The following is a 26,718-nucleotide window of genomic DNA, read 5'->3' as shown; positions in this document are numbered from 1 at the left end:
ACTCCAGAAGTTTCCTGTCCCACAGACCAAGGAATGTAGCCTTAAAAGCTCATGTGGGTCTCTAATCATGCTTGGCTGTGACACCAGGTGGACTGGTTATTTCTTGTGTGTATAAAGCCTTGAGGTATCCACATTCCTTCCCCCGTTAGACAGGCTCAGCGAGGACTTAGAAAAAAACCATCCCTGAATCTTATGTTTAGATATCACCAGCCTCCACACCTGTTCTCTTTATGGTTTTATATGTAGATATTTTTTTCTCCCCAAGCGTCTTCTGTGGTATGCTGTGAGTAAACGGAATGTTGCTTTTCCCAAACATATTTACTTTTCCTTCGAAGCTAACATGGTTTGGATGAAAGCCACCCTTTCATTACTTTGTAGGTCACTCATTAACTAAAAAAAAAAAAAAAAAAAAAAAGAAGAAGAAGAAGAAACCAGTAACCTCAGCTAGACCAGGATTCATAGGGAGAGAGTACTTCCTGCAATGTGGTGCCTGTGCAAAGCTGAGATTCGGGGGGTTTTCCACATTATTGGGGAGATTGGGACATGAGCCTTTAAGCTGATTTCCTACCTCGGAGACGCCAGCACCATGTTGAAGAAAAGAATGTCTTCCAGCGACTTGGTTTTCAGGTTCGAGGTCCCTGTGAGCCCCAGGACAGCCAGGACGGCTCCAAGCAGCCCCAGGGAACCTCGAAGCCCCACTGACAGCCCCAACTCCGTGTTTCTCAGGTGGGTACCTGCTTGGAGACCCCTCAAGGCCACCTCTGCCCTGGCCAGCTGGAGAGCTCCCTTTGGGTACAGGAGGAGTGCCCCACTGGACCCATGACACCTGGAGCCGGGCTTGTGCACTTGTCGTAGCTGCATAGCAGCATAGCAAGGGGGTGTTCTGGTGAGCAGATGGGAGACTGGCTCCACGGAGGGGAATTGGTGCCTTCCCGGGTCTCCACTAGTGTGGACAGACCAGCCTGGTTCTCAGATCCTTGGGTCCTAACTCACTCGCAGGCTCGGCCAGAAACCAATACAATACTTCAACAGCTTGACTTTGGTGTCCAAAGTACCTAAATTATAATGCTGAAATGATTACTAAAGTATTTCAATAGTTTCCCTGCTCCGGGCCTTTAAAATAAAACATTAGATCATACCTATGCAATGGTTTATAGGCAATTTCTTTTGGAAGAGGGAGGGGCCAAATCTGGAGGTGCTCAGAGCTTAATCCTGGCTCTGTTCTGAGTTTATTCCTGGCGGGGGGGCTTAAGGGACCTTCCGGGGTATCTGGGACCAAACCCAGGTCAGTGTTTTGCAAGGCAAGGGTCATACCCACTGTATTCTACCTGTTTTTGTTTCTAGACAGCTGGAATCAAATTCAGAATATATCCTTTTTAGATTCAAATATTGATATCTGTACTAGTGTTGCTCGGATAATTCTCTTTAATGAAAATATTTTGTGTCCCCACTGTTCATTTTCTTTGATAATTATTTCCTAGCATCTTTTATGTTGTGACAGTTAAGAGTCAGTGAGAAAGTTTGTCATCCAAATTTGGTGTAAACTCTTATGTAAAATTCTCAAGTAAAGGTAGAAGAATGGCCTCCATATCTGGTTTTCACACAGTACCATGTTTCAAAAAGTCAAGAGTTAAAATCGTTTTCCCAATTACACAACTTTTAAAAATCAAATAAACAATGAATAAGTCCCATTGTCTTTAATGAAATTCACATGTTATAAAACTAAATAATTAAAAAAAATTTAGAGACCAAGAATTTGAATTTATTTAAAATGTTGCATAAGACATCTATTTTAAAGTTAGCTTAAGTTTTCCATCCATCAATAAAATGAGTTTATCTTACTTGTAATCATGGTTGTTTAGCAACTTCACAAGTCCCATGATTATAAATGTAAAAACCTTATGTTCTTTCCATATTTTGTTGAGCATTTCTTGAGTCAGTTTTTTTTTTTCTTAATCCATCTCTTATGTAAACTCATAATTAACAAACTTTTCTTTGGGGTTCAATCTCTAAGCAGGGAAAATTAAATTAAAGCACAAAAAAGTAACCATTAAAATATGTATAAAGCATACAAATTTAATTTAAATAGATTACAGATGACTTAAATAAATATGAATAGATTAAAAGTAAAATAAAATCTTACATCAACCTAAATTCAAAAGAAAACTTCAAGAGACCTCATTTCATATTTGAAGATTCAGCACTGAATATATACTGGTATATTAGTATCTTTAAGTGTTTTTGTTTTTAATATATATTTGAGGGATCGTGGTGTGGTTCAGTCATGGAGCACATGCCTCTCATAGGTTTTATCCCTAGAACAACAACAACAAAATATTATTTTAAAAACAACCCCACAATACTACATATATATTCAATCAGTTTGGGTGTTATTGTATAGTGTTTAGATGAAAAATCTATTTAATGTAGTAGGCATAAAATCATTGAAAAGTCATTTTCTTTGAGTGAAACATTCAGGCACATATAAGTTCACTAAAGGAGGCCAAAACTATGATCAGTGAACAAGTTTCTTTAACTTCTAAATAAATATTAAGAATGCATGAGGCTTATATGTATCCCATAAACTGCAGTAATAAAATACACTCTCAAATTAATTAACTACTCCCCAGAGACACAGATACAATTTATGTAGTGTTTTTATTCAATTCTTCTAAGCAACAAATTTACCAGGTTGTGTAGGGTCTAATCATGAACATGACTGTGACATAACTATATATATATATATACAGTCATATATATATATATATATATATATATGAAGCTTAATATGAGTGAATGAATACATAGTTCAAATATTGATGCATTTAGTAATTATGGGAAACCAACAGAGGGCTGAGATAAAGACTGAGATGAAGGAAACAAATGTAGATGGGCTGGCAAGTAAAAGCTGTAAAAAGTGTCATTTGGACAGCCATTATTGGGTGAAGCAGATCACTGCAGGTACTAGAGGGAGCATTATCTTGGGGTGGAGAAACTTGGTGTCTTGAGGAACTTGGGGAAAGTGACACCTGATGAAACCAGAGAGATAAACAGAGGATGAAGGAAGAGAATTCTAAATTGTTTTCAAACTGGAATGAGAAGTTACGGAGAGTTTAGGAAAGGGGAGTAAGAAGCCAAAGAGATATCACAGAGGCAAGCAGCGGATCCAGTACGGAGGGTGGTTCAAATCCTGGCATCCCATATGACCCCCCGAGCCTGCCAGGAGCGATTTCTGAGTGCAGAGCCCGGAGCAACCCCTGAGCACCGCTGAATATGACCCAAAAACCAAAAAAAAAAAAAAGGAAAAAAGGGGGGGTGTAGGATGACATGATTATGCTTTCCTTTACAACACCCTTCTGGCCTCACTTTCCTTTTTTTTTCATTCACTCAATCAATGCTCTATTTCCCTATCTCTATCTCTCTATCTCCCCTGCTGTGTTTGTTCATGAGTGTCTCTAGGCTGTGTGCAAGAGAGGAATTATTGAGACATAGATACAGACTTAATTAACTTAGGATGTCAAATTGTGTTCCAAGGTTTTAAGTCATTTATGCTTATACCAACAGGTATATTCCCTCACCACACTCTCATTGTCAACATTCTTTTTTTTTTTTTTCCAAATTTGGAATATGTGAAATTGGTCTTACATTTTTAGGCTACACTTAGTGATGATCGGAGCTTACTCCTAGCTATGTGCTCAGGGATCCCTCCTGAGCAGATAGTGAATCACACCACCACCATATGTGATGCCAAGTACGCAGCTGGGAACAGTCACATGCAAGACTTCATGGACCTCCTTTGTTCTCACAAAGTCCATGCCATCCCATTAACTCAACTAATTCCTATACTATCTCTTTGGTTCTTTGGTGCGGTGCCAAAGAGTATCTTTTCAACATAGTTTTATTCCCTCCTCTGAAAATTGCCTGCTTGTGAATATATAACCCTTTGGAGCAGAAGAGGCAAAAGTTATTGCTTTTTCTTTTAAATGTTCTTAAAATACTCAGTGTACTGAACATTTGTTAATTATAGGTGTTCAATTATTTTATCCCAATGTGACTTGCCTGCTTACACAATATTTTTTTTTTGGTTTTGGGCCACACCCGGTGACACTCAGGGGTTACTCCTGGCTATGCACTCAGAAGTCGCTCCTAGCTTGGGGGACCATATGGGACGCTGGGGTATCAAACCAAGGTCCATCCTAGGCTAGCGCTGGCAAGGCAGACACCTTACCTCTGTTTACACAATATTATGCTTAAGTTCTTGTTCTTGTTTTTCATTCTTTAAGTTGTTATTTTCCTGATGATTTACACTTTTTTTTTTGTTTGTTTGTGAGTCACATCCGGCAGTGCTCGGGGGTTACTCCTGGCTCTATGCTCAGAAATTGCTACTGGCAGGTTTGGAGGACCATATGAGATGCTGGGATTCGAATCACTGTCCTTCTGCATGCAAGGCAAATACCCTACCTCCACGCTATCTCTCTGGCCCCAATTTTACAATTTTACACAATAGGCCCCAATTTTTTCTTAAGAATCTCTACTTTACCCTTAGGTCATACTAATGTACTTAAACTATTTTCATTTAAAAGTTATTTTTCTGGGGGCCGGGCGGTGTGGCGCTAAAGGTAAGGTGCCTGCCTTGCCTGCGCTAGCCTTGGACAGACCGCAGTTCGATCCCCCGGTGTCCCATATGGTCCCCCAAGCCAGGAGCAACTTCTGAGCACATAGCCAGGAGTAACCCCTGAGCGTTACCGGGTGTGACCCAAAAACAAACAAAAAAAAAGTTATTTTTCTTCAAATCAGGATTCTTTTTATTTGGGGTATTTATTTTTGTTCCTTGTATGATTGGAACATCATGTACATTTTTTTCTTTGATTTTTACGGTATACCTGGTAGCACTCAGGGATTACTCCTGGCTCTGTGCTCAGAAATTACTCCTGACAGGCTCTGGAGACCATGTGGGATGCTGGGGATCCCATGCATTCATATATGTAAGGCAAACACCCTACCTGCTATGCTATCCATCCACCCCCACATCATGTAAATTTTTATGTGCATACAAAATTATCTCATATTATTGGTTAATAGCTTCCCCCTTTTTTATAAGTCTGCCTCATCAGTTCTGTAATTCTTTGCTGTCTTAATTACTCTCAATGCATAATAAAAGTCTTCTGATAAGATGAGACTTCTTACCTAGTTTAGAAGTATTTGACTACCATTTCCTGTTCCGTTTCAACTTCAGAATGTTTGTTGAGTAAGATTTGTTTTCACTGAAGCTTTCTTGAATCTATGACTCAATTTGAAAAAAATCTGACATTTTGCAAACTATGCCCTTTATTTTAGGTTTTTAATATATTTTCAAGACAGATTTAGAGGAGCTAATGTAATAGTATAGTGGGTAAGGCATTTGCCTTGCACATGGCCAACTAGGGTTTGATTCCCAGCATCCCCAAGCAGTGCCAGAATTAATGACTGAATGCAGAGTCAGGTGTAAATCCTGAGCACTGCTGAATGTGCCCCCCCCCAAAAAAAGAAAGGTTTAGAGTATGTCACACAAAAAAATTTATGTCATTTGTCAGATTTATTACTAGCTACATTATACCTTTGATTAATAGAACTATATTTGTGAATGCATTTTGTTTCATTATTTCATTGATACTGTAAGAAAATGACAATTTGTAAATTGTTTTAAATTAAATTCTTTTTTTTTTTTGTTTTGTTTTGTTTTTGGGTCACACCCAGCAGTGCTCAGGGGTTATTCCTGGCTCTATGCTCAGAAATTGTCCCCAGCAGGCGATGCCGGGACTCAAACCATTGTCCTTCTGCATGAAAGGCAAACGCCCTACCTCCATGCTATCTCTCTGGCCCCTTAAATTAGATTCTTAAGCTATTTCTTAGTAGAGAATAGTATTTACTAAAGTGTTTTGAATTTTCTGATCTTTACCCTCTTTTAAGTATTTTAACATGCTATTATAAAATTGTTATTCCATTATAATATTAAGTATAAACAATACTTCAGAACTGGAGAGAATAGAATAGAATAGAATAGTATAGAAATTAAGGCATTTGCTTTGCATGTGGCTAATTCTGCCTCTATCCCAGCACTTCCTATGGTTCTCCAAGCACCATCAGGACACAGAGCCTGAAGTAGCCCCTGAGCACCTCTGGGTGTGGCCGCAAGTAATACTAAGAGTGTTCTTTTTTCTGATTTTAAAGTGAATACTATTAACATTTCAGCTTCCATCTTGCTTCCTTAAGTTAAAAAATTTCTTTCTAATTGAGATTAATACAAGGCTATTGAAATTATACATTGCTTTTTTGATCTTTATGTGAAAATCTTGAATGTTCATAATTCACAAAAAATTATTAGCAACCAAAATACATAATACATTGGACAGACTTAAATAAAATATGCATTGCTATAGGCTTTATAAGTCATTGACTAGAAAGGTTCTGATGAATTTATGGTTTCATAAATTCAGCAAATAAAAATCTGGAATTAATAAGCTGTGAGAAATTTATTCTACAAATTATACATGATACCTAATGTTTTTTTTTTAAACAAATTTTCCCAAATATTTTCTTCTTAGGGCCTAGGGATAAGACTCAAGTAATAAACCATAGGTTTGCCTGTGGGAGACTCTGGATTCCAGCACTGTAGCCACAAAACTAACAACAAATATTAAATTATTTTCCTTTTTTTTTTTTTGGAATATTCGTCAATTTCTGTGTAAGGTACAAAGTGAAAGTTAAGCAGTGAGGCAAGTGTGTAGAACAGGGCCCGGAGAGATAGCACAGCAGCGTTTGCCTTGCAAACAGCCGATCCAGGACCTAAGGTGGTTGGTTCGAATCCAGGTGTCCCATATGGTCCCCCGTGCCTGCCAGGAGCCATTTCTGAGCAGACAGCCAGGAGTAACTCCTGAGCACTGCCGGGTGTGACCCAAAAATCAAAAAAATAAAAATAAAAACGTGTGTAGAACAGGGTGCCATAGGCTTTCCCAGACCATAGGAGCTTCATTGAGTCCCCATCAACAGCAAAAATGAGGTAGCACTTGCTAGGATGTGGAAGATGAGACCAACCCAAGCCTGCTCCAATTCCATCTGTGCTCTGTCTAGAGAAAAACTCTAGGCTGAAAATCACAGTCAACAATGGCCTTGGTGGCATGTCCAAGGCAACCCACTCTGCTGACTACTACTTCTTGTGTCTCCCCTTGCCTCCAACAGCTCTGCTCTGCCCTGCTCTTCAGCAAGAACCAGTAAATGGAGGAAGTAGTGTTTGCATTCTTTCAATCTTTTCTTTCCTCCATCAACTCTTTCCTTTCCTTTTGTCAGATCCATTTCTCCCCTATTCCCCACCCCACTGATAGAAAATGCACAGAACACTGTCTAGCATCTCAATAGCAGGAAATCAGGAACCTGGTAGTTGATAAGTCCTGCTCAAATATTTTTACTAGGTTCAACCTCACAGAAGTTGGGTTCAACCTCACAAAGCTGGCAGGAAGCTGGGTTCTCCTAAATGGGTTACCTTCTCCAGGAGCAAGGATAAAAGGGGTTGCAGTCGCAGAAAACAGGACCATTTGGGTGGATATAAAATAAAGAGTGCCCATGTGTGAGGCAACCTGTTAATAAACGGAGTCAGTTTGTTCTTAGTGGGTAAGTCAGGGTGGTGGGATCTGCCAATCTGGTCAGCCTCAGAGAAAAGTATGAGAGACAGAACATCAAGAGGTCAGTAGAAAAGAAGATTCCCCAGAATGGAGTGAGAGAGCTGTGGAAGTTAGAATTCTGGGGATAAAGAGACATAAATAAGCCTCTTGAATGGGAAACTGAGAATTATCTAAAACCCTAATAATAAAATACCCCAGCAGCTAGGTCTGCCAGGAAAGAAGAAAACTAATTGCCTGCTCTATCCCAAATTATACCAGGAACTTCCCTATCATCCACTTGTACACATGTTTGTTCTGTGTTTGAACATGCAAAAGGCTCCTTCTGACTGCTTCAGAAAAAACTCTCATCTCTGGGAGGGTGTTTTTGAGCCACACCCAACAGTGCTCTGGGCTTACTCCTGGCTCTGTGCTTAGAGATCATTTCTAGCAGACTCAAACAACACGGGGTACTTGGGATGCAACCCAGCTTGGTCACATGCAAGACAAGCACCTCAGAAAGCTCACCACAAGAGTGATGAGTTTAGTAAGAGAAATAACTACATTTTGAACTGTCCTAAAAATGAGAATGTATGAGGGAAATGGAGAGCCTGTTTAGAGTACAGGCGGGGGTCGGGTGGGGAGGAGGGAGACTTGGGACATTGGTGATGGGAATGTTGCACTGGTGATGGGTGGTGTTCTTTACATGACTGAAACCCAAACACAATCATGTATGTAATCAAGGTGTTTAAAAAAAATGAGTTGGGGGGAAGGCCGGAGCCATAGTGCAGTGGTTTGCCTTGCATGCAGCTGATCCAGGACGGACCTGGGCTCGATCCCCAGTGTTCCATAAGGTCCCCCAAGCCAGGAGCAATTTCTGAATGCATGGCAAGGAGTAACCCCTGAGCATTACCCTGTGTGGCCCAAAATCAAAAAAAAAAAAAAAAGAGAGATTGATTTGTTATTACTTGTTATGGTGCTAGAGAGATAGTAGAGCAGGAAGGACACTTGCCTTGCACATGGACAACCTGGGTTGTCCCCCAAACCCCTCCAGGAGTAGTTCCTGGGTACAGAGCCAGGAGTATGTCCTGAGCACAGCCAGGTGTGACCAAAAAACAAATCAACATAAAACAAAAAAGGTAAGAAATGATTGGAGTGTATACCAGGGTTGCATTTCTTTTCTGGATTTTGAAATGTTTATGCAATGTACCAGCTTTTAAAAATCAGTAATTTGATATCTCTCTCAGGCTAAATATTTACTTTTATACCTAACATTTTATTTATCTTTTTATTTTTAATCTAAAATTTTCTTAAAGACCCTCAAGCTATAGAATCTTCAGGGTCTCCAGATGTCCACTTGCCCCTGATTCTCATTATTTCCACATCTGTTTCCACATCATGCTGGGTTCTTAGTGCTGCAGAAGGTGGTCAGGACAATGAATTCACAAGCAAAGTGCAAGTTTGCTTATATGCAACTGCCTATTGTCAGTCCCCCATGTTTGGCAATTTTGAAACTTTTTTTCTGGGGAAACAAATTTTAGAAAAGCATTTTTTGTTCAGTGCTCACAACATTCAATTTTTCAGAAAATCTATAAGAATTTTGTTGTGATTTTTTTGATTTTCAAAAAAGAATAGTAGTTTAATCTTTGATTCACTTTGGGAGGGGGTTGGACCACATGCAGAAGTACTCAAATTTGATGGTTGAATAGTTCTTGACTTGATATTTGGGGACACTCCCTATATTGTTCCCAGGGGACAATGCAGTGCTGGAGAGGGAACCTTGATCTCCTGCAAGCCAAGTATGTGTATTAACTCAATGAGCCATCTTCTCAGTCATCTTTGACTCACCTTTTCACTATATATTTTTTGTTTTTTGGGTCACATCCTGCAGCACTCAGGGATTCCTCCTGGCTCTACGCTCAAAAATCGCTCCTGGCAGGCTCGGAGGACCATAGGGGATGCTGGGATTCGAACCACCATCCTTCTGCATGCAAGGCAAACACCCTACCTTCATGCTGTCTCTCCTGCCTCGACTATTTCACTATTTTTTACTTAATTTACTTTATTTAAAGAGTATGAATCACAGAATGACATAGTTAATCGTGATATATTTATAGATTTATAATCCATAATACATTCCTTATAAGTGGGAGAAAAAATATTTTTAAAAAGGACAAGAAGAAAAAAGCTAAAAAGAAGTACAGTGACGGGGCCGGGAAGGTGGCGCTAGAGGTAAGGTGTCTGCCTTGCAAGCGCTAGCGTAGGACAGACCGAGGTTCGATCCCCCGGCGTCCCATATGGTCCCCCCAAGCCAGGGGCGATTTCTGAGCAGCGCATAGCCAGGAGTAACCCCTGAGCGTCAAACGGGTATGGCCCAAAAACCAAAAAAAAAAAAAAAAGAAGTACAGTGACAAGCAGATTTCTGAAAATGAGGTAATGAAGTCGTTGTAGAGGCTTTAGTACGTAAGCTCATGTTGCTAGGTGATCATTCTTTTACTTAATTTGTTTCTGCACATTAGGTGCCTTCAGCTACACATTGGCATGCTCTTTATGGAGATGACATTATTAACCAAAAGTAGAGTTTTAGCGTGGTCGTGAATGCAGCTGCGCAGTCCAGGAATTCCAAGAACTATTGGTAGCACTATGGCTTTTGTGAGGCATCTTTTCACTGCCAGGTCTTGGGAAGTGCAAAGAGGCAGCAGGGAGGGTACCCACACTCACTCCTAGAAAGTCCTGCTGTTATCAGCCAAGTACTTGCATACATGGAGTTTTGGTCAGTTGATTTCTCTGCAGAGAGCTTTAGATGAGTGGTGAAGCAGGACCGTAGGCAAGCAGTGACTGTAGGTGATGGGTGCAGCAGGCTTGGTTTCAGCAGGATGGGGCCACAGCGCACCCTCTCTACTCCTGAGTTAGCTATCTTTTAACCATATGGTTGGTGTTCCCATCATTTTTCATAGCTTGGTTTAAATCTATTTTGGGTGCAGATTGGGCAACTACATTTGTCTTTACTCGCCTTTTCAAAGAAGTTTCAAAGCCATGTGAAAATTTGTCTTAAATGAATTCAACTTAAAGCCCTTTCCACTATCAGTGGAGCAATAATGCAACAGGTGGGGCACTTGCTTTGCATCCAACCACTCAGCTTGATTCCTCCCATCACATATGATCCCCCAAGTCCTACTATAAGTGAGTACAGAACCAGGAATAAACACTGAGCACAAATAGATGTGACACTCTCAAAAAAAAAAACAGCAACAAAAAGCTTTTATTAAAACAGATAAGAAAATCGGGACCAAAGAGATAGCATGGAGGCAAGGTGTTTGCCTTTCATGCAGAAGGTCATTGATTCGAATCCCAGCATCCCATATGGTCCCTCGTGCCTGCCAGGAGTGACTTCTGAGCATTTAGCCAGGAGTGACCCCTGAGCATTGCCAGGTGTGACCCAAAAACAGAAACAGATAAGAAAATCAAATAACAGGGGCCAGAGAGTAGCACAGCGGTAGGGCTTTTGCCTTGCATGTGGCGGACCCAAGAGGGACCCGGTTGGATTCCTGGTATCCCATAGGTCCCCCAGCCTGCCAGCAGCGATTTCTGAGTACAGAGCCAGGAGTAACCCCTGAGCACCACTGGATGTGGCCCAAAAACCAATCAATCAAAAAGGTTTAAAATTTATAGGGGGGCGCAGAGAGATAGCAAAGCAGCAGGGCATTTGCCTTGCACACAGCCAATCCAGAACGAACAGTGGTTCAAATCCTGGCATCCCATATGGTCCCCATGCCTGCCAGGAGCGATTTTTTTTTAAATAATTTTTATTGTGACCAAAGTGAATTACGAATCTTTCACAGTAATATTTAAGGTACATGGTGACAATGAATCAAGGCCATTCCTTGATTGTTGTTCTCCCTCCACCCCTGTTCCTAGCATGCATCCCATATCTCCCTCATTTGCCTTCCAACTGCTAGTATAACTGCTCCCCTCTGTGTCTAGCTTGTTGTAGATTGGGTATCGATTCTGTTGTTGTTGACTTTGGGTTTGCTGTTTGAGTCTATTTTTTATTTTCACTCAATGTTCATATGACTGTTTGGTCCTGGTACCCGCCAGGAACAATTTCTGAGCGCCGAGACAGGGGTAACCCCTGAGTGTCGCCGGGTGTGACCCCCCCCCCCAAAAAAAAAAATCATGTAGGGCCGGAGCAATAGCACAACAGTAAGGCGGCACACAGTCAACCCTGGACAGACCTCGGTTCAATTCCTAGCATTCCATATGGTCCCCCGAGCTGCCAGGAGCAATTTCTGAGCTCAGAGCCAGGAGTAACCCCTGAGTGTCGCCCAGTGTGACCCAAAAATCAAAATAAAAAAAAATCAATTCAGTTCATTTTTCATACCTACATCATTTTCTTTCTTACTCCTTTCCTTCACCCTCACCCTCTCCCCTCTCTTTCACCTCCATATTTAACAAAACAGCAAATGATACTGAACATCATGTTTTTATAATTAAATAAAAATTATATTTTAAAAATAATTTATAAAGAAAGTTCTGGGAATTGATCCCTGTGGAGCTGCCTGAGGAAATCTGGGAATAGCCTGAGTTTGGAAGCCTCATCTGCCCATCCCAGCAACTCCCTCCCTTCACTCACTGCTCTACTCATCTTTTTACAGATGTTGTCTCATAATCCTTGGTGGTTTTTCACTGTAATCATCTAACTACATTTGTTCTCCACTTTTCTTAAAAGCAAGTTCCAGAAAAAGAAATGCTTCTGGATTGTTGCCACATGACAAAATTAGGACCATCAAATTTATTCAAGCAGCAAATACACAGCCAGCTATGACTGAAGTGGCATTATTCCACCTCATCAACCAATTTAGCCTGTGAGCATGGCTCGAAATTATTTGGAGCTTGTTTGTTCCTTTGCTTTTGTAAAACACCCAGCAGTAGCCAGGGCTTACACTCAGGGATCACTCCTCATGAAGTTCAGAGGACCATATGGGTGACAGATCTGACCCAGGTCAGTCACATGCAAGTACTTTACCCTTTGTACTATCTCTCTGTCCCCATAGCTTCATATTATTTGGTTATTTCCAAAAGTCAATTTCCTATCTAAGCCTATCTAAGAGACATTTAAGTACCTCATCTTAGCCATGTTGAGCTTCACAGAGGGGTTACGGTTTCCAAAAAAGGTCTGCTGCTCTATTCGAAAGAGCAGAGTTAGGGAGTCCTACCCAGCATTCTTGGCCTCTCTGAGACCTCCAGTGAGTCCATGGGTTTTAGTGAAATGTATCTGCCCCGGGGTAAGGATAGTTGTCCTGAATGTATCTGGACAGAGGCAAAAGGACAAGTATGGCTGGGAATGGCATTTCCCAGTCAGTCATGAAGATCTTCCTATCACCTCTAGGGGGAATCACCTGGCAAACACCCTTCGCCCTCATTTAAGAACTCAGTGTCTTTGTGACTTCCTTTTCTCAGCTCTAAATTGGGACGATCATAGGGTTATAGAGATTATTATTAATCAAGGTTGGACATAAAGTGCTTGGTATACAGCTAGTGTTCCCTGCTAGTCATGATGGCAGTACAGAGAGTTGTAATCCGTGTGCTTCAGGCCAAGCTTCAGGCCAAGCTTATCCTAAGCTTCTGGCCAAGAACACATCTTCTTGTGTGTGTTCCTTGCATACCACTGGCCTTGGTTTGATCCCCAGAACCAATATATATATAAGATTATATATTATAGAATATATATATATTCTTATATATTCTTTTGACACTGTGATTTGCACTATCATTAATGAAGGAGTAGCATGATTGTCACCTTATTCCCTTTCAGCACTCAGTTCTTGTCCAAAGTTATATGTTACAACTATCCCTGTCATAATAGACCCTTCTCTAACTGCACTGAGCTCTTTGTGGCAAACTCCATACCAAGGGTGGATCCTCCTGTCCCTTGTCTTTATTGTCTCTGGCTATTATTACCTTAATATCATTTTTTTCGTGTATACCACAAATAAGTAGGGTTGTTCTATATATAGTCATATCCCTTGGACTCATTTCACTCAACATAATAATCTCCACACTCATCCATGTATAAGCAAATGTCATGATTTCATTTTTTCCTAACAGCTGCATAGTATTCCATTGTGTAGATGTACCACTGTTTCTTTAGCTAATCATCTGTACTTGGGCATTTGGGTTATTTCCAGATTCTGGCTACTGTAAATAGTGTTGTGATGAACATATGAAGGCATAGGTATTTTTTGCATGGAGTTTTTGTGTTCCTAGGATATAGTCCTAGTAGTAGTATTTCTGAATCATATGGGAGCTCTATGTGTATTTTCTTTGATAGCTATAACTCTTACTAAATATTCTTTTACAGTGACGATTTCACCCACTTTTTATCTTTTCTTCTCTTTGTGAGCTGTTCACTAAGGAATTTTGGTGAAAGAGTCCCTCAGTTTAATGCTTATGATTGAACCATGTCATGGGGATAGTTGGACTTGTTCTTACGGCCTGCATATGCGCTAATAATGCCATGTGGCATTGTTCCTTGTTTGCATAGGCACATTAAAATGGGAAAATACTATGCATACAAATAAGTTCTTATCTAATAGAGATTGGAACACACAAATCTTGTAGTGCAATAAGACCTTACACCCTGAACATTTTTTTTTAATTTTTATTGTGACCAAAGTGCATTACAAATCTTTTACTGCATCATTTATGGTACATAGTGACAATGAATGAGGGGCATTCCCACCACCAGAGCTGTCCTCCCTTAGCCCCTGTTCCCAGTATGCATCCCATATCTCTCTCCTTTACCCCCCAGAATGCTAGTGCAACTGGTCTCCACTTTACAGCTTGTTGTAGATTGAGCATCTATTCCACCATGATTGAAGATAAAAAAGGATAAGAAAAAGGGGAGAAAAAAAATTTGGTGACAACTACCAAAAAAAGAAAAGAGAGAGAGAGAGAGAGAGAGAGAGAGAGAGAGAGAGAGAGAGAGAGAGAAGAAAAGAAAAATGGAAGAAAAAAGAAAAAATATGGACCCGGCAAATAAAAATAAATCTCTAAATAATAACCACAAGAGTGAAAAAGAATAAGAAAAGTGGAAGAAAAAAGAAAAGGAAAATAAAGTCAAAAACTAACAAATCAAAACAAGAAAAAGTATGGGTGCTGGAGTGGTAGGGTTTGGCGTTCCTCTCCCCCCCACTTTTTTTTTTTTTTTTTTTTTTTGCATAGGCACAGTAAGCATTGGGGAAGAAAGGGAATTCCCGTGGCCTAAGAGATTCAGGGTTTCTCCATCCTTGAAGCATACCATTATGGGATCAACCCCTGGCTCCATATATACTCATTACCCCATCCCAAAGGCTTTTTTGTGATGCCAGGAAAGTTTCCTCTTGGTTGTATGTGAGAAAATAAAGCCACTGTAGCTAGCGATCTTGGTATTTGCGCAGATTATAGGTCAGGGTCTAGAATAGAATCTCTAGGTTCTAGAGGTTCCTATCCATCGTTGTTGTGGTGTTCAGTCTTCTGTAACACTTGCTCCCTTTTTTTCGTTCAGTCCCTAAGCCGAAGCCTAGGATATTATGGATCCAAAGGTTCTGCTCAGTCTCTGTTGTCCAAATTGGACCTCTGCAATAAGACATCTTGTTCTTCTTGTTGTTGTTTATGTGTCCTGGACTACAGCCTAGGGTAGGGTTTTCCTTATTAATCCCAACGTAGGTTCTGTTCAGTCACGGTTGTCAAAGTCAGTTTTCTGTTGTTGGTGCTCTTATTTTTCACACTCAAAGGACAATATCTCTTCTGATTTCCATTTAGTGTTAGGTGATGTGATAGGACAGCCTGGTCTTAGGTCAAGTTGTCCTTTCCTCATTGTCATATCAAAACTGGCATAAGTTGGTGCCAGAGTAGTGTTATAAATCTCCCAATGGAGCTTAGTTCCTGGTGGTGTTGCCCAGAGCTGTATCATTTCTATGTCGGGGATCTGGGGTTTGGGATTGGACTACACTGTCCAATCTCCTGGGGACTGGTTGTATCCACATGACACATGTTCAGGATGGGAGGCACCCTTCTGCTATAAAAAGTGAGTTCTTATCCCTAGAAGATAAGATCTTGTTTCTGTGTCTATGGTTTCCCCTTTTTTTACTGTGCCGATATAAAAATGTATGGTGTAATTCTGTGTTGCTGGTGCTATTCTGGGTAAGGATGACAGGCTGCACACACAGTCTCTGTCGTCTGGTTTTGTTCTGAGCTTTTATCCCAGTCAAGGCTTTTTGTACCAAGCAGCACCAAAAATGGTAAGGACAGAGAAAAAATGTATATATTAAAATAGAACAAATAAATAAAACTGAGTTAAAAAGAAAAGGTATTCAAATAAAACAAGTGGAGGAGGCTACTTGTATATTTAGGAATACACATCTTAAGATGTATTGTTATACATGTATTGAGCTTCCATAGGCAATATAAGACTCCCAATTAAGTCTATTGATATATTCTTGTGGGGAGTAAAAGCCAAGGTACTTTTCGATTCACAGGCCTTGGAATTGAGTTTGAGAGATGCTTTGCTGCACTACAAGACCATATAGTGTCTTTGATCTGGGAGTTTTGCTGAAGCCGATTCCTGTATCGTGCAACAGTCCACGATTTGGTGGGGATAAGAGGGGCCATCAAGCATGACTCAGCAGGCATGCTGGTTGTAGTTCTTTGCCGAGGCATGAGAACAGGGAGCCAGAGGGTGTCTTTCACTGAGGAGCTGGAAGGTGGTCTGTTAGGGCAGGAGGTAAATCTTGGTGCCTACCAAGTTAGGAACTGAGGATAAAGAGAGTTAAATTAGGGGAAGATAATGGATCAGGATTGGGAGATGATCGGATAGAAGAGACACAGGAGTAGGGGAGAGGCAATACATGACAGGGGCTATATACAATATATATGAATTGTTTGTGATTTTGGCTTGGAGTCAGTACAGAAAGTCACTTCCATAAAGACTGACTTTAAAGATCTATTTGAGTGTTATCATCCAAATCTTTGGTATTTCGTTTCCTTTCCTAGGAACCGTCTAAAATGAAGAACATTTTTAGATAATGCTTAAAACGTATACTTGCCACGTGGGCCCTTTTGCACCCATGTGGTTATAAAAATGAGTATTAATAAGAAAAGACACCGCTGCAGGGTGTCCAGTATGAAAACGGGAGGAGTTTCCCTCCTGCCCCCTCCCCCCAGAGCCCAGTTGCCAAACCTGGCCCTTAAGACCAGTTTGGCATGGGGGGGATCTCGGTCTCCTGGACTAAGTGGTCAGCCCAGAGATCATTGGCCAGCTGTCTGCCCAGTTTCCCAGCCATACCCGTAGGAGAGGAGCAGGAATCCTGGCATGTGGGGTCGTCGGACACCCTGAACATTGATTTAATAACCTGGCACAGGCCACAGAAGAATGGGCATCCTCCATTCACCCCTAAACCAGGGAAGCTATCTACGAATCATCCAAGGTTTTTTATAACAACACCTGGAAGCAATCCTCTACCAGGGAAGACCCTACCACCGCCCTGACATCGACCTGCTCAAAAGAGACATACCTTAGCATTAAGAAGACTTGACAACAACAATGACCTGCTTACACAAGGGCTCTCTGCATTGCCCTTTAATTGTGAGATGAAACTAGAGGATGCTCAGTACCATTCTGACTGCAATGTAGGATATGCAGATTTCAGGATCTTTAATACAGAAACATGATACCACCAACAGAGACTGTGTGAAAATAAAACTGTATTGGCACTTCAAACAATGTCTTGGATTGGACAAACTAGTTTGCCTGGAGCCTAGAGTTGGTCTTATGCCAGGAAACTTCAGGGGGAGGGTCTCCTTGTATTTAGGCCAGGGCTTTTTCTTTCCATGTCCCTCATATTTTGGTGGGCCTATGCAAGCAATAATTGCAACTCTAACACCGTTTTTACTGTGCTCCTTTGACTCTAATCCTTAAGAAAAACAACCCACTTAAACTTTTGAGGTTAACTTAAACTAATATGCATGTGCATGGAAATGTAAAAAAGTACTTTGCCTTCAATGTTTAAGGAGTTACATAAGTTTTATGGCTTTACATTGCTATGTGTCCTGTGGGGCCGGAGAGATAGCATGGAGGTAAGGCATTTGCCTGTCATGCAGGAGGTCATCGGTTCGAATCCCGGCGTTCCATATGGTCCCCTGTGCCTGCCAGGAGCAATTTCTGAGCGTGGAGCCAGGAATAACCCCTGAGCACTGCCGAATGTGACCCAAAAAAACCACACACACACAAAAAAAAGCTATGTGTCCTGTTAAGAAATATTATGTATTATGAGGCTAGGAAAATCTATGCCTGCCCAGTGATTCCCGACTGTGAGTGTTGCCTGTGTGAGTTTTTCCACTGTCCTGTCTCCGAAACCTCTTGGGAGTGGGCCAAAAAGGGCCCAGAAAAATAGCACTCCAGAGGCTCACCCAAGGGCTGGCGCGCCAAAGAACTGTGTCAGACCATGAAAACCGGCAATCCACAGTATTCTGCAGAAAGGAAGGTCACCTGTTTGTGACGTCAGCTGGGAAAATCTACGCCCGCCCAGTGATTCCTGACTGTGAGTGTTGCCTGTGTGTGTTTTTCCACTGTCCTGTCTACGAAACCTCTTGGGAGAGGGCCAAAGAGGGCCCAGAAAAATAGCACTCCCAGAAGCTCACCCAAGGGCCAGAGTGCCAAAGAACTGTGTCGCACACTCTTTCTACCCAATGAACCCCACCACAACATGCAGAAAAAATCACAATACAAGCGGGAAAATGGGGAAACTTCACAGACAATCAACATGCACAGAGAATAAAGACGATAGCTCAGATGACCTAAAAAACTTTGACCATCTAAATAACCTCTCAGATAAAGAGTTTAGAATAGCAATATGGAAAATGTTTCTAGAACTCAAAGAAACCATAGATCGATCTGAACAAAACACAAAGACAGAAATCAGAAAACTCCAAACTGAAATAACAGATCTGAAAAACATGGTAGCTGAACTGAAAAACTCAGTACATGGCCTCGCCAGCAGGCTAAACGCAGCTGAGGACAGAATCGGCAAGCCGGAAGATGAGATGCAGAAAAACTCAACACAGCAGAAGAAATTGGAAAAGAACCTGAAGACAAACGATCAGGCAATGGAAAAGTACTCAAGGAATGTGCACAGATGAAAATAGAAGTCTTTGATAAACTCAACAGAAACAACATAAGAATCATTGGAGTCCCAGAGACCCAGGTAGGAGATCACCAGGAAAAATCAACTGTCAAAGACATTATCAAAGAGATACTCCCAGAGTTAAAGACTACATGCAATCAAATCCTGCATACCCGATGAGTACCAGCTAAAAGAGACCCAAAGAAAAACACCCCAAGACACATCCTTGTTACAATGACAAATACCCCAGATAGAGATAGAATACTGAAAGCAGCAAGATCAAAAAGGGAAATTACATTCAAAGGAGCATCCCTAAGACTTACAGCAGACATGTCACAAGAAACTCTTAAGGCCAGAAGAGAGTAGTGAGATATTGTGACAAGACTGAATGAAATGAATGCCTCACTGAGAATACTGCACCCTGCCCGACTCATATTCAGGTTTGAAGAAAGGATACATAGCTTCATGGGTAAACAACAGCTCAGAAAATTCGCAGATGAAAAACCAGCCTTAAAGGAAAAACTAACAGGTCTACTCTAAGACAAGAGAGACCAACAAACACAGCTAACTTATCTACAAAGATGACATTAAATCCTATGACAATCATCTCCCTCAATGTCAATGGACTAAATTCAACAATTAAAAGACACAGAGTGGTTGGGGCTGGGCGGTGGCGCAAGAGATAAGGTGCCTGCCTTGCCTGCGCTAGCCTTGGACGAACCGCGGTTTGATCCCCCGGTGTCCCATATGGTCCCCCAAGCCAGGAGCAACTTCTGAGTGCATAGCCAGGAGTAACCCCTGAGCGTCAACGGGTGTGGCCCAAAAACCAAAAAAAAAAAAAAAAAAAAAAAAGACACAGAGTGGTAAAGTGGGTCAAAAAGATGAATCCAACCTTCTGCTGCCTATAAGAAACACACCTGAATAGTCAGAACAAACATAGACTCAAAATCAAAGGCTGGAAGAAAATCATCCAATCAAACAACACACTTAAAAAAGCTGGGGTGGCCATATTAATATTTGATGACACCAACTTTATACTCAGAAAAGTGGTAAGGAACAAAGATGGACACTATGTACCAATCAAGTGATATGTGCAACAGAAAGAAATTAGACTATTAAACATATATGTACCCAAAGAGAGACCAGAAAATTATCTAATACAATTACTGACAAATCTGAAAGAAGACATCAATAATAACACAAAAATTGTCGGAGACCTCAACACGGCCCTTTCAACACTTTATAGGTCAACCAGACTGAAACCCAATAAAAACATACTAACCCTGAAAAGAGTAATGGAAGAAAGAGGACAAGTATATATATATATAGGACACTCCAAAAAACCTTGATACACATTCTTCTCCAATGTACATGGGTCCTTCTCCAGGATAGACCACATGCTGACACATAAAACATACCTTCATAAAATCAAGAGGATAGAAATCTTGCAGGCTACCTTTGCTGACCACAAGGCTCTAAAATTAAATGTGAACTACAAAGCCACACAAAAGAAAAACTTTAACAATTGGAAATTAAACACTCTGCTACTGAACAACCAGTGGGTCTGAGATGAAATCAAAGAGGAAATCAAAACTTTCCGGGAAAGAAATGATAATGAAGACACAAACTGACAGAATCTATGGGACACAGCAAAAACGGTCCTGAGAGAAAATTTTATAGTTTTGCAAGCACACATCAGGAAGGAAAAAGGGGCATTCCTGAATAACTTAATGACGCAGCTCATAAAATTAGAAAATGACCAACAAAAGGAACCAAAAATAGGGAGACAGAAGAAAATAACAAAACTGAAAGCAGAAATCAATGAAGTGGAAAACCAAAAAACAATCCGAAATATCAACAAAAGCAAAAGTTGGTTCTTTGAAAAAATAAACAAGATTGATAGACCATTGGCAAAACTCACAAAGAAAGAGAGAGAGAAAAACCTGATAACCCATATTAGAAATGAGAAGGAGGAGATCACGACAGATACTGCAGAGATCCAAAGGATAATCAGAGACTACTTTGAGAAACTTTATGCTACTAAACATGAGAACCTGGAAGAAATGGATAAATTCTTGGGCACTTATAACTTTCCACAATTAAGTAAGGAAGATATAGCATATCTAAACACCCCCATCACTACTGAGGAAATTGAAACTGTAATCAAATATCTGCCTAAAAAGAAAAGCCCAGACCCAGATGGATTTCCTAATGAATTCTTTCAAACCTTTCAAGAGGAGCTACTACCAATCCTAGCCAGGTTCTTCCATGAAATTGAAAAAAGGGAACACTCCCAAACAGCTTCTCTGAAGCCAATATCACCTTGATACCAAAACCAGACAGAGATGCTGCCAAAAAAGAAAATTACAGACCAATATCGCTGATGAATGCAGATGCAAAGATCTTCAGCAAAATCCTGGCAAATAGGATCCAATGCATCACCAAGAAGATCATACACTATGACCAAGTAGGTTTCATCCCAGGAATGCAAGGATGGTTTAACATCCGTAAATCTATCAATATCATACACAACATCAACAACAAGAAAAATAAAAATCACATGATCATATCAATAGACGCAGAGAAAGCATTTGATAAAGTCCAACACCCATTCTTGATCAAAACTCTCAGCAAGATGGGAATGGAAGGAACTTTTCTCAATCTAGTTGAAGCCATCTACCACAAGCCAATGGCAAATATTATCATCAATGGAGAAAAACTAAAAGCCTTTCCTCTAAATTCTGGGACAAGACAAGGCTGTCCGCTCTCACCACTCCTCTTCAACATTGTACTGGAAGTATTAGCTATAGAAATCAGGCAAGAAAAAGATATCAAGGGAATCCAGATAGGAAAGGAAGAAGTCAAGCTCTCACTGTTTGCAGATGACATGATATTCTACTTAGAAAACCCTAACGACTCTACCAAAAAGATTCTAGAAACAATAGACTCATATAGCAAGGTGGTAGGCTACAAAATTAACACACAGAAATAAATGGCCTTTTTATACACCAATAATGATAGGGAAAGATGGACGTCAAGAAGGCTATCCCATTCACATTAGTGCCACACAAACTCAAATATCTTGGAGTCAACTTGACCAAAGACGTGAAGGACCTGTACAAAGAAAACTAGAAAGCCCTGCTCCAAGAAATAAGAGAGGACACACGGAAATGGAAACACATACCGTGCTCATGGATTGGCAGGATTAACATCATTAAAATGGCAATAATCCCCAAAGCATTGTACAGATTTAATATGATCCCTCTAAAGATACCCATGACATTCTTCAAAGAAGTGGATCAAACACTTATGAAGTTCATCTGGAACAATAAACACCCTCGAATAGCTAAAGCACTCCTAGGGAAAAGGAGTATGGGAGGCATTACTTTCTCCAATTTTGAACTGTACTACAAAGCAATAGTTATCAAAACAGCATGGTATTGGAATAAAGACAGACCCTCAGGTCAGTGGAATAGGCTTGAGTTCTCAGACAATGTTCCCCAGACATACAATTACCTAATTTTTGACAAGGGAGCAAGAAATCCTAAGTGGAGCAGGGAAAACCTCTTCAACAAGTGGTGCTGGCAGAACTGGTTAGCCACTTGCAAAAAAAAAAAAAAAAAGTGAACGTAGACTCCCAGTTAACATCATGTATAAAGGTAAAATCCAAATGGAGTAAAGACCTTGATATCAAACCTGATACCATAAGGTATATAGAACAACACATAGGTAAAACACTCCATGACATTGTGACTAAAGGCATCTTTAAGGAGGAAACTTCCACTTTCCAAACAAGTGGAAGCAGAGATCAATAGATGGGAATACATTCAGCTGAGAAGCTTCTGCACCTCAAAAGAAATAGTGCCCAGGATACAAGAGCCACCCACCGTGTGGGAGAAACTATTCACCCAATACCCATCAGATAAAGGGCTAATATACAAAATATACAGGGCACTGACAGAACTTTACAAGAATAAAAAAACATCTAATCCCATTAAAAAATGGGGAGAAGAAATGAACAGCCACTTTGATAAAAAAGAAATACAAATGGCCAAAAGACACATGAAAAAAATGCTCCTTATCACTGATCATCAGGGAGATGCAAATCAAAACAACGATGAGATACCACCTCACACCACAGAGATTGGCACACATCACAAAGAATGAGAATAATAGGTGCTGGCAGGGATATGGAGAGAAAGGAACTCTTATCCACTGCTGGTGGGAATGCTGTCTAGTCCAACCTCTATGGAAAGTGATATGGAGATTCCTCCAAAAACTGGAAATTGAGCTCCCATACGATTCAGCTATACCACTCCTAGGAATATACCCTAGGAACACAAGAATACAATACAAAAACCCCTTCCTCACACCTATGTTTATTGTAGCACTATTCACAATAGCCAGGCTCTGGAAACAACCAAGATGCCCTTCACCAGACAAATGGCTAAAGAAACTGTGGTACATATACACAATGGAATATTAGGCAGCCATCAGGAGAGATGAAGTTATGAAATTTTCCTATACATGGATTTACATGGAGTCTCTTATGCTGAGTGAAATAAGTCAGAGGGAGAGAGAGAGAGAGAGAGAGAGAGAGAGAGAGAGAGAGAGATGCAGAATAGTCTAACTCATCTATGGGTTTTAAGAAAAATAAAAGTCATCTTTGCAACAATCCTCAGAGACAATGAGAGGAGGGCTGGAACTTCCAGCTCACTTCATGAAGCTCACCACAAAGAGTGGTGAGTGCAGTTATAGAAATAAATACACTAAGAACTACCATAATCATGTGAATGAACGAGGGAACTGGAAAGCCTTTCTAGAGTACAGGTGGGGGTGGGGTGGGATGGACGGAGATTTGGGACATTGGTGGTGGGAATGTTGCACTGGTGAAGGGGGTGTTCTTTACATGACTGAAACCTAATCACAATCATATTTGTAATCAAGATGTTTAAATAAATAAAAAATATTAAAAAAAGAAATATTATGTATTACAATCTGGGGACTTGAGGGACAAAGTAGTTGTACATAAGTTCTGTTTTTATTTTTCTTAATGTTCTTTGGCTGAAAATTCAAAGTTAAAATATCAGCAAGGGGACTTCTGAGAATTCTGTTTATGTGTGATTGTCCTTCCACTGTAACTATACCTTGTCCTCTTTCTTTGCATCTTTGTTCTCATAATTAAAATTAAAAATTAAAAAAATAGATTCCATGTACATCCATGTATAAGAACATTTCATTACTTCATCTCTCTTGACAGCTGCATAATATTTCATTGTGTATATGTACCACAGTTTCTTTAGCTATTCATCTGTTGAAGGGCATCTTGGTTGTTTCCAGAGTCTTGCTATGGTAAAAAAAAAAAAAAAAAAAAAAAAGTGCTGCAATGACTATAGGTGTAAGGAAGGGATTTTTGTATTGTATTTTTGTATTCCTAGGGTATATTCCTAGGAGTGGTATAGCTGGATCGTATGAGAGCTCAATTTCCAGTTTTTGGAGGAATCTCCATATCGCTTTCCATAAAGGTTGGACTAGACAGCATTCCCACCAGCAGTGGAAAAGAGTTCCTTTCTCTCAGCATCCCCACCAGAAATGTTTGTTTTCCTTCTTTGTGATGTGTACCAATCTCAGTGGTGTGCGATGGTACCTCATAAACCAACACAATTCTTATATATTATTAGTAGTATTTCATATCATATCAATAAATGGGAGATTATTAACTACTAGTTTATCTACATAAAAATCTGTCATGATATGAAATGGATTTTCAAAATGATTGATGCATGGAAAATATAATAATGAATTATAGTCCCTACACAATTTGGGGGGCATTCATATTGTTATTATACAAAATGGTCACATTATATAGCCATGTGATTCACAAATGACAAACACTACAGTTAAGTATTTTTCTCACAAGTTTTTAATTTTAGAGTAAATAGAAATGGTAGTACCTTTATTCACATTCTTCAAAGGGAAAAATATATCATCAAATTTTTTATTTGTGTTGAATCACTATATCACACATTATAAGTATTTTAAAGAAAGGGTCCAAAAATTTCAAATATATTCTTCTACCACTACTATTTGAACTTAGAACTAACAATCCAGTGATTGAGAACTCTCAGTTCATTTCTGATGAGTTTGTCCCTCAGTTTCCCCTCCAGATAAAGTGGCTGGGATAAATTCTTTCAAAATTATAAGATTTGAAGGAATTCCCATACTGGCAAAGTATGTTTTTACCTAAAAGAAACCTAACCTGTTTAAGTACAACCAAGGTGTGACTTCAAGCATCCTCAGTTGATTAATATCTTAAACTGGCATCTGACAAATGGTTTCTTTAGTCTCAATGATGATGGACATTTTTATCCTAGTCATCTTCCTTCTAGTGACCACATCTTGCTTCTATACAATCTACCAAATAATTATTTATTAATGAGAGATTATTTGTCACTGCCTTGTTACCCCAAGGTATTTTGGAATCTTCTCTATTCTTCGTAAAGTTCTCTAAGGTTGGTGGGGGGAAGGGTTATTGTAAGCTAAGATGCAAATGAACAAAATCACAAAAGGGGGAAGCTTAATTTAAAGTAAATAGTTTAAAAGATAGTCTCTTTCTCTCTCTTTCTCTCTCTCTCTCTTTTGGGCCATACCTGGTGATGTTCAGGTGAATCCTGGCTATGCCTCAGAAATCACTTCTAGAGCTTGGAGGACCATATGGGATATCGGGGATCGAACCGAGGTCCGTCCTGGGTCAACCATGTGCAAGGCAAGCTCCCTACAGTGCGCTACAGCTCTAGTCCCTATTTTTTTTAAAACAAGTTGTAATGTTTGCTAAAATATCCACATTAGGAGATATAGACCAGAATTTATATATTGATGGTGAATTTATTGTGGTCGTCTTTTACTTTGAGGTGCTAAATAAAAAATGTAGAAAGGGTTGGGCCAAAATGATAGTACAGCAGGTAAGATGTTTGCCTTGCACAGACACTTTGACAAAGAAGAAATACAAATGGCCAAAAGACACATGAAAAAATGCTCCACATCACTAATCATCAGGGAAATGCAAATCAAAACAACTATGAGGTACTACCTCACACCACAAAGAATGGCACACATCACAAAGAATGAGAACAAACAGTGTTGGCGGGGATGTGGAGAGAAAGGAACTCTTATCCACTGCTGGTGGGAATCCCGTCTAGTTCAACCTTTATGGAAAGCAATATGGAGATTCTTCCAAAAACTGAAAATCAAGCTCGCATTCGATCCAGCTATACCACTCCTAGGAATATACCCTAGGAACACAAAAATACAATACAAAAACCCCTTCCTTACACCTATATTCATTGCAGCACTATTTACCATAGCAAGACTCTGGAAAAAACCAAGATGCCCTTCAACAGATGAATGGCTAAAGAAACTGTGGTACATATACACAATGGAATATTATGCAGCTGTCAGGAGAGATGAAGTCATGAAATTTTCCTATACATGAATGTACACGGAATCTATTATGCTGAGTGAAATAAGTCAGAGAGAGAGAAAAACGTAGAATGGTCTCACTCATCTATGGGTTTTAAGAAAAATGAAAGACATTCCTGCAATAATAATTTTCAGACACAAAAGAGAAAAGAGCTGGAAATTACAGCTCGCCTCATGAAGCTCACCACAAATAGTGATGAGTTTAGTTAGAGAAATAACTACATTTTGAACTGTCCTAATAATGAGAATGTATGAGGGAAATGGAAAGCCTGTCTAGAGTACAGGTGGAGGTAGGGTGGGGAGGAGGGAGATTTGGGACATTGGTGATGGGAATGTTGCACTGGTGCTGGGTGGTGTTCTTTACATGACTGAAACCCAAACACAATCATGTATGTAATCAAGGTGTTTAAATAAAATAAAATAAAGAAACTTAAAAAAAAAAG

At 40.1% G+C, this 26,718-nt stretch overlaps 1 protein-coding gene across 1 annotated transcript in view; it reads left to right on the top strand.

Moving 5' to 3' along the window:
* The first annotated feature begins 571 nt into the window (after positions 1-571).
* GRAMD2B (GRAM domain containing 2B) overlaps positions 572-26,718 on the top strand; it is a 126,324-nt gene continuing 100,177 nt past the window's right edge. Inside the window, exon 1 of the mRNA XM_049771860.1 lies at positions 572-726. Within this exon, the coding sequence (XP_049627817.1) occupies positions 587-726 (140 nt within the window). The 5' untranslated portion in view covers positions 572-586. The remainder of the gene's footprint in view (positions 727-26,718) is intronic.

This window comes from Suncus etruscus, chromosome 4 (assembly GCF_024139225.1).
Source record: "Suncus etruscus isolate mSunEtr1 chromosome 4, mSunEtr1.pri.cur, whole genome shotgun sequence".
NCBI classification, from domain to species: domain Eukaryota; kingdom Metazoa; phylum Chordata; class Mammalia; order Eulipotyphla; family Soricidae; genus Suncus; species Suncus etruscus.
Note: the sequence above shows the minus strand (reverse complement) of the source record. Positions and strands in the feature narration are given on the sequence as shown.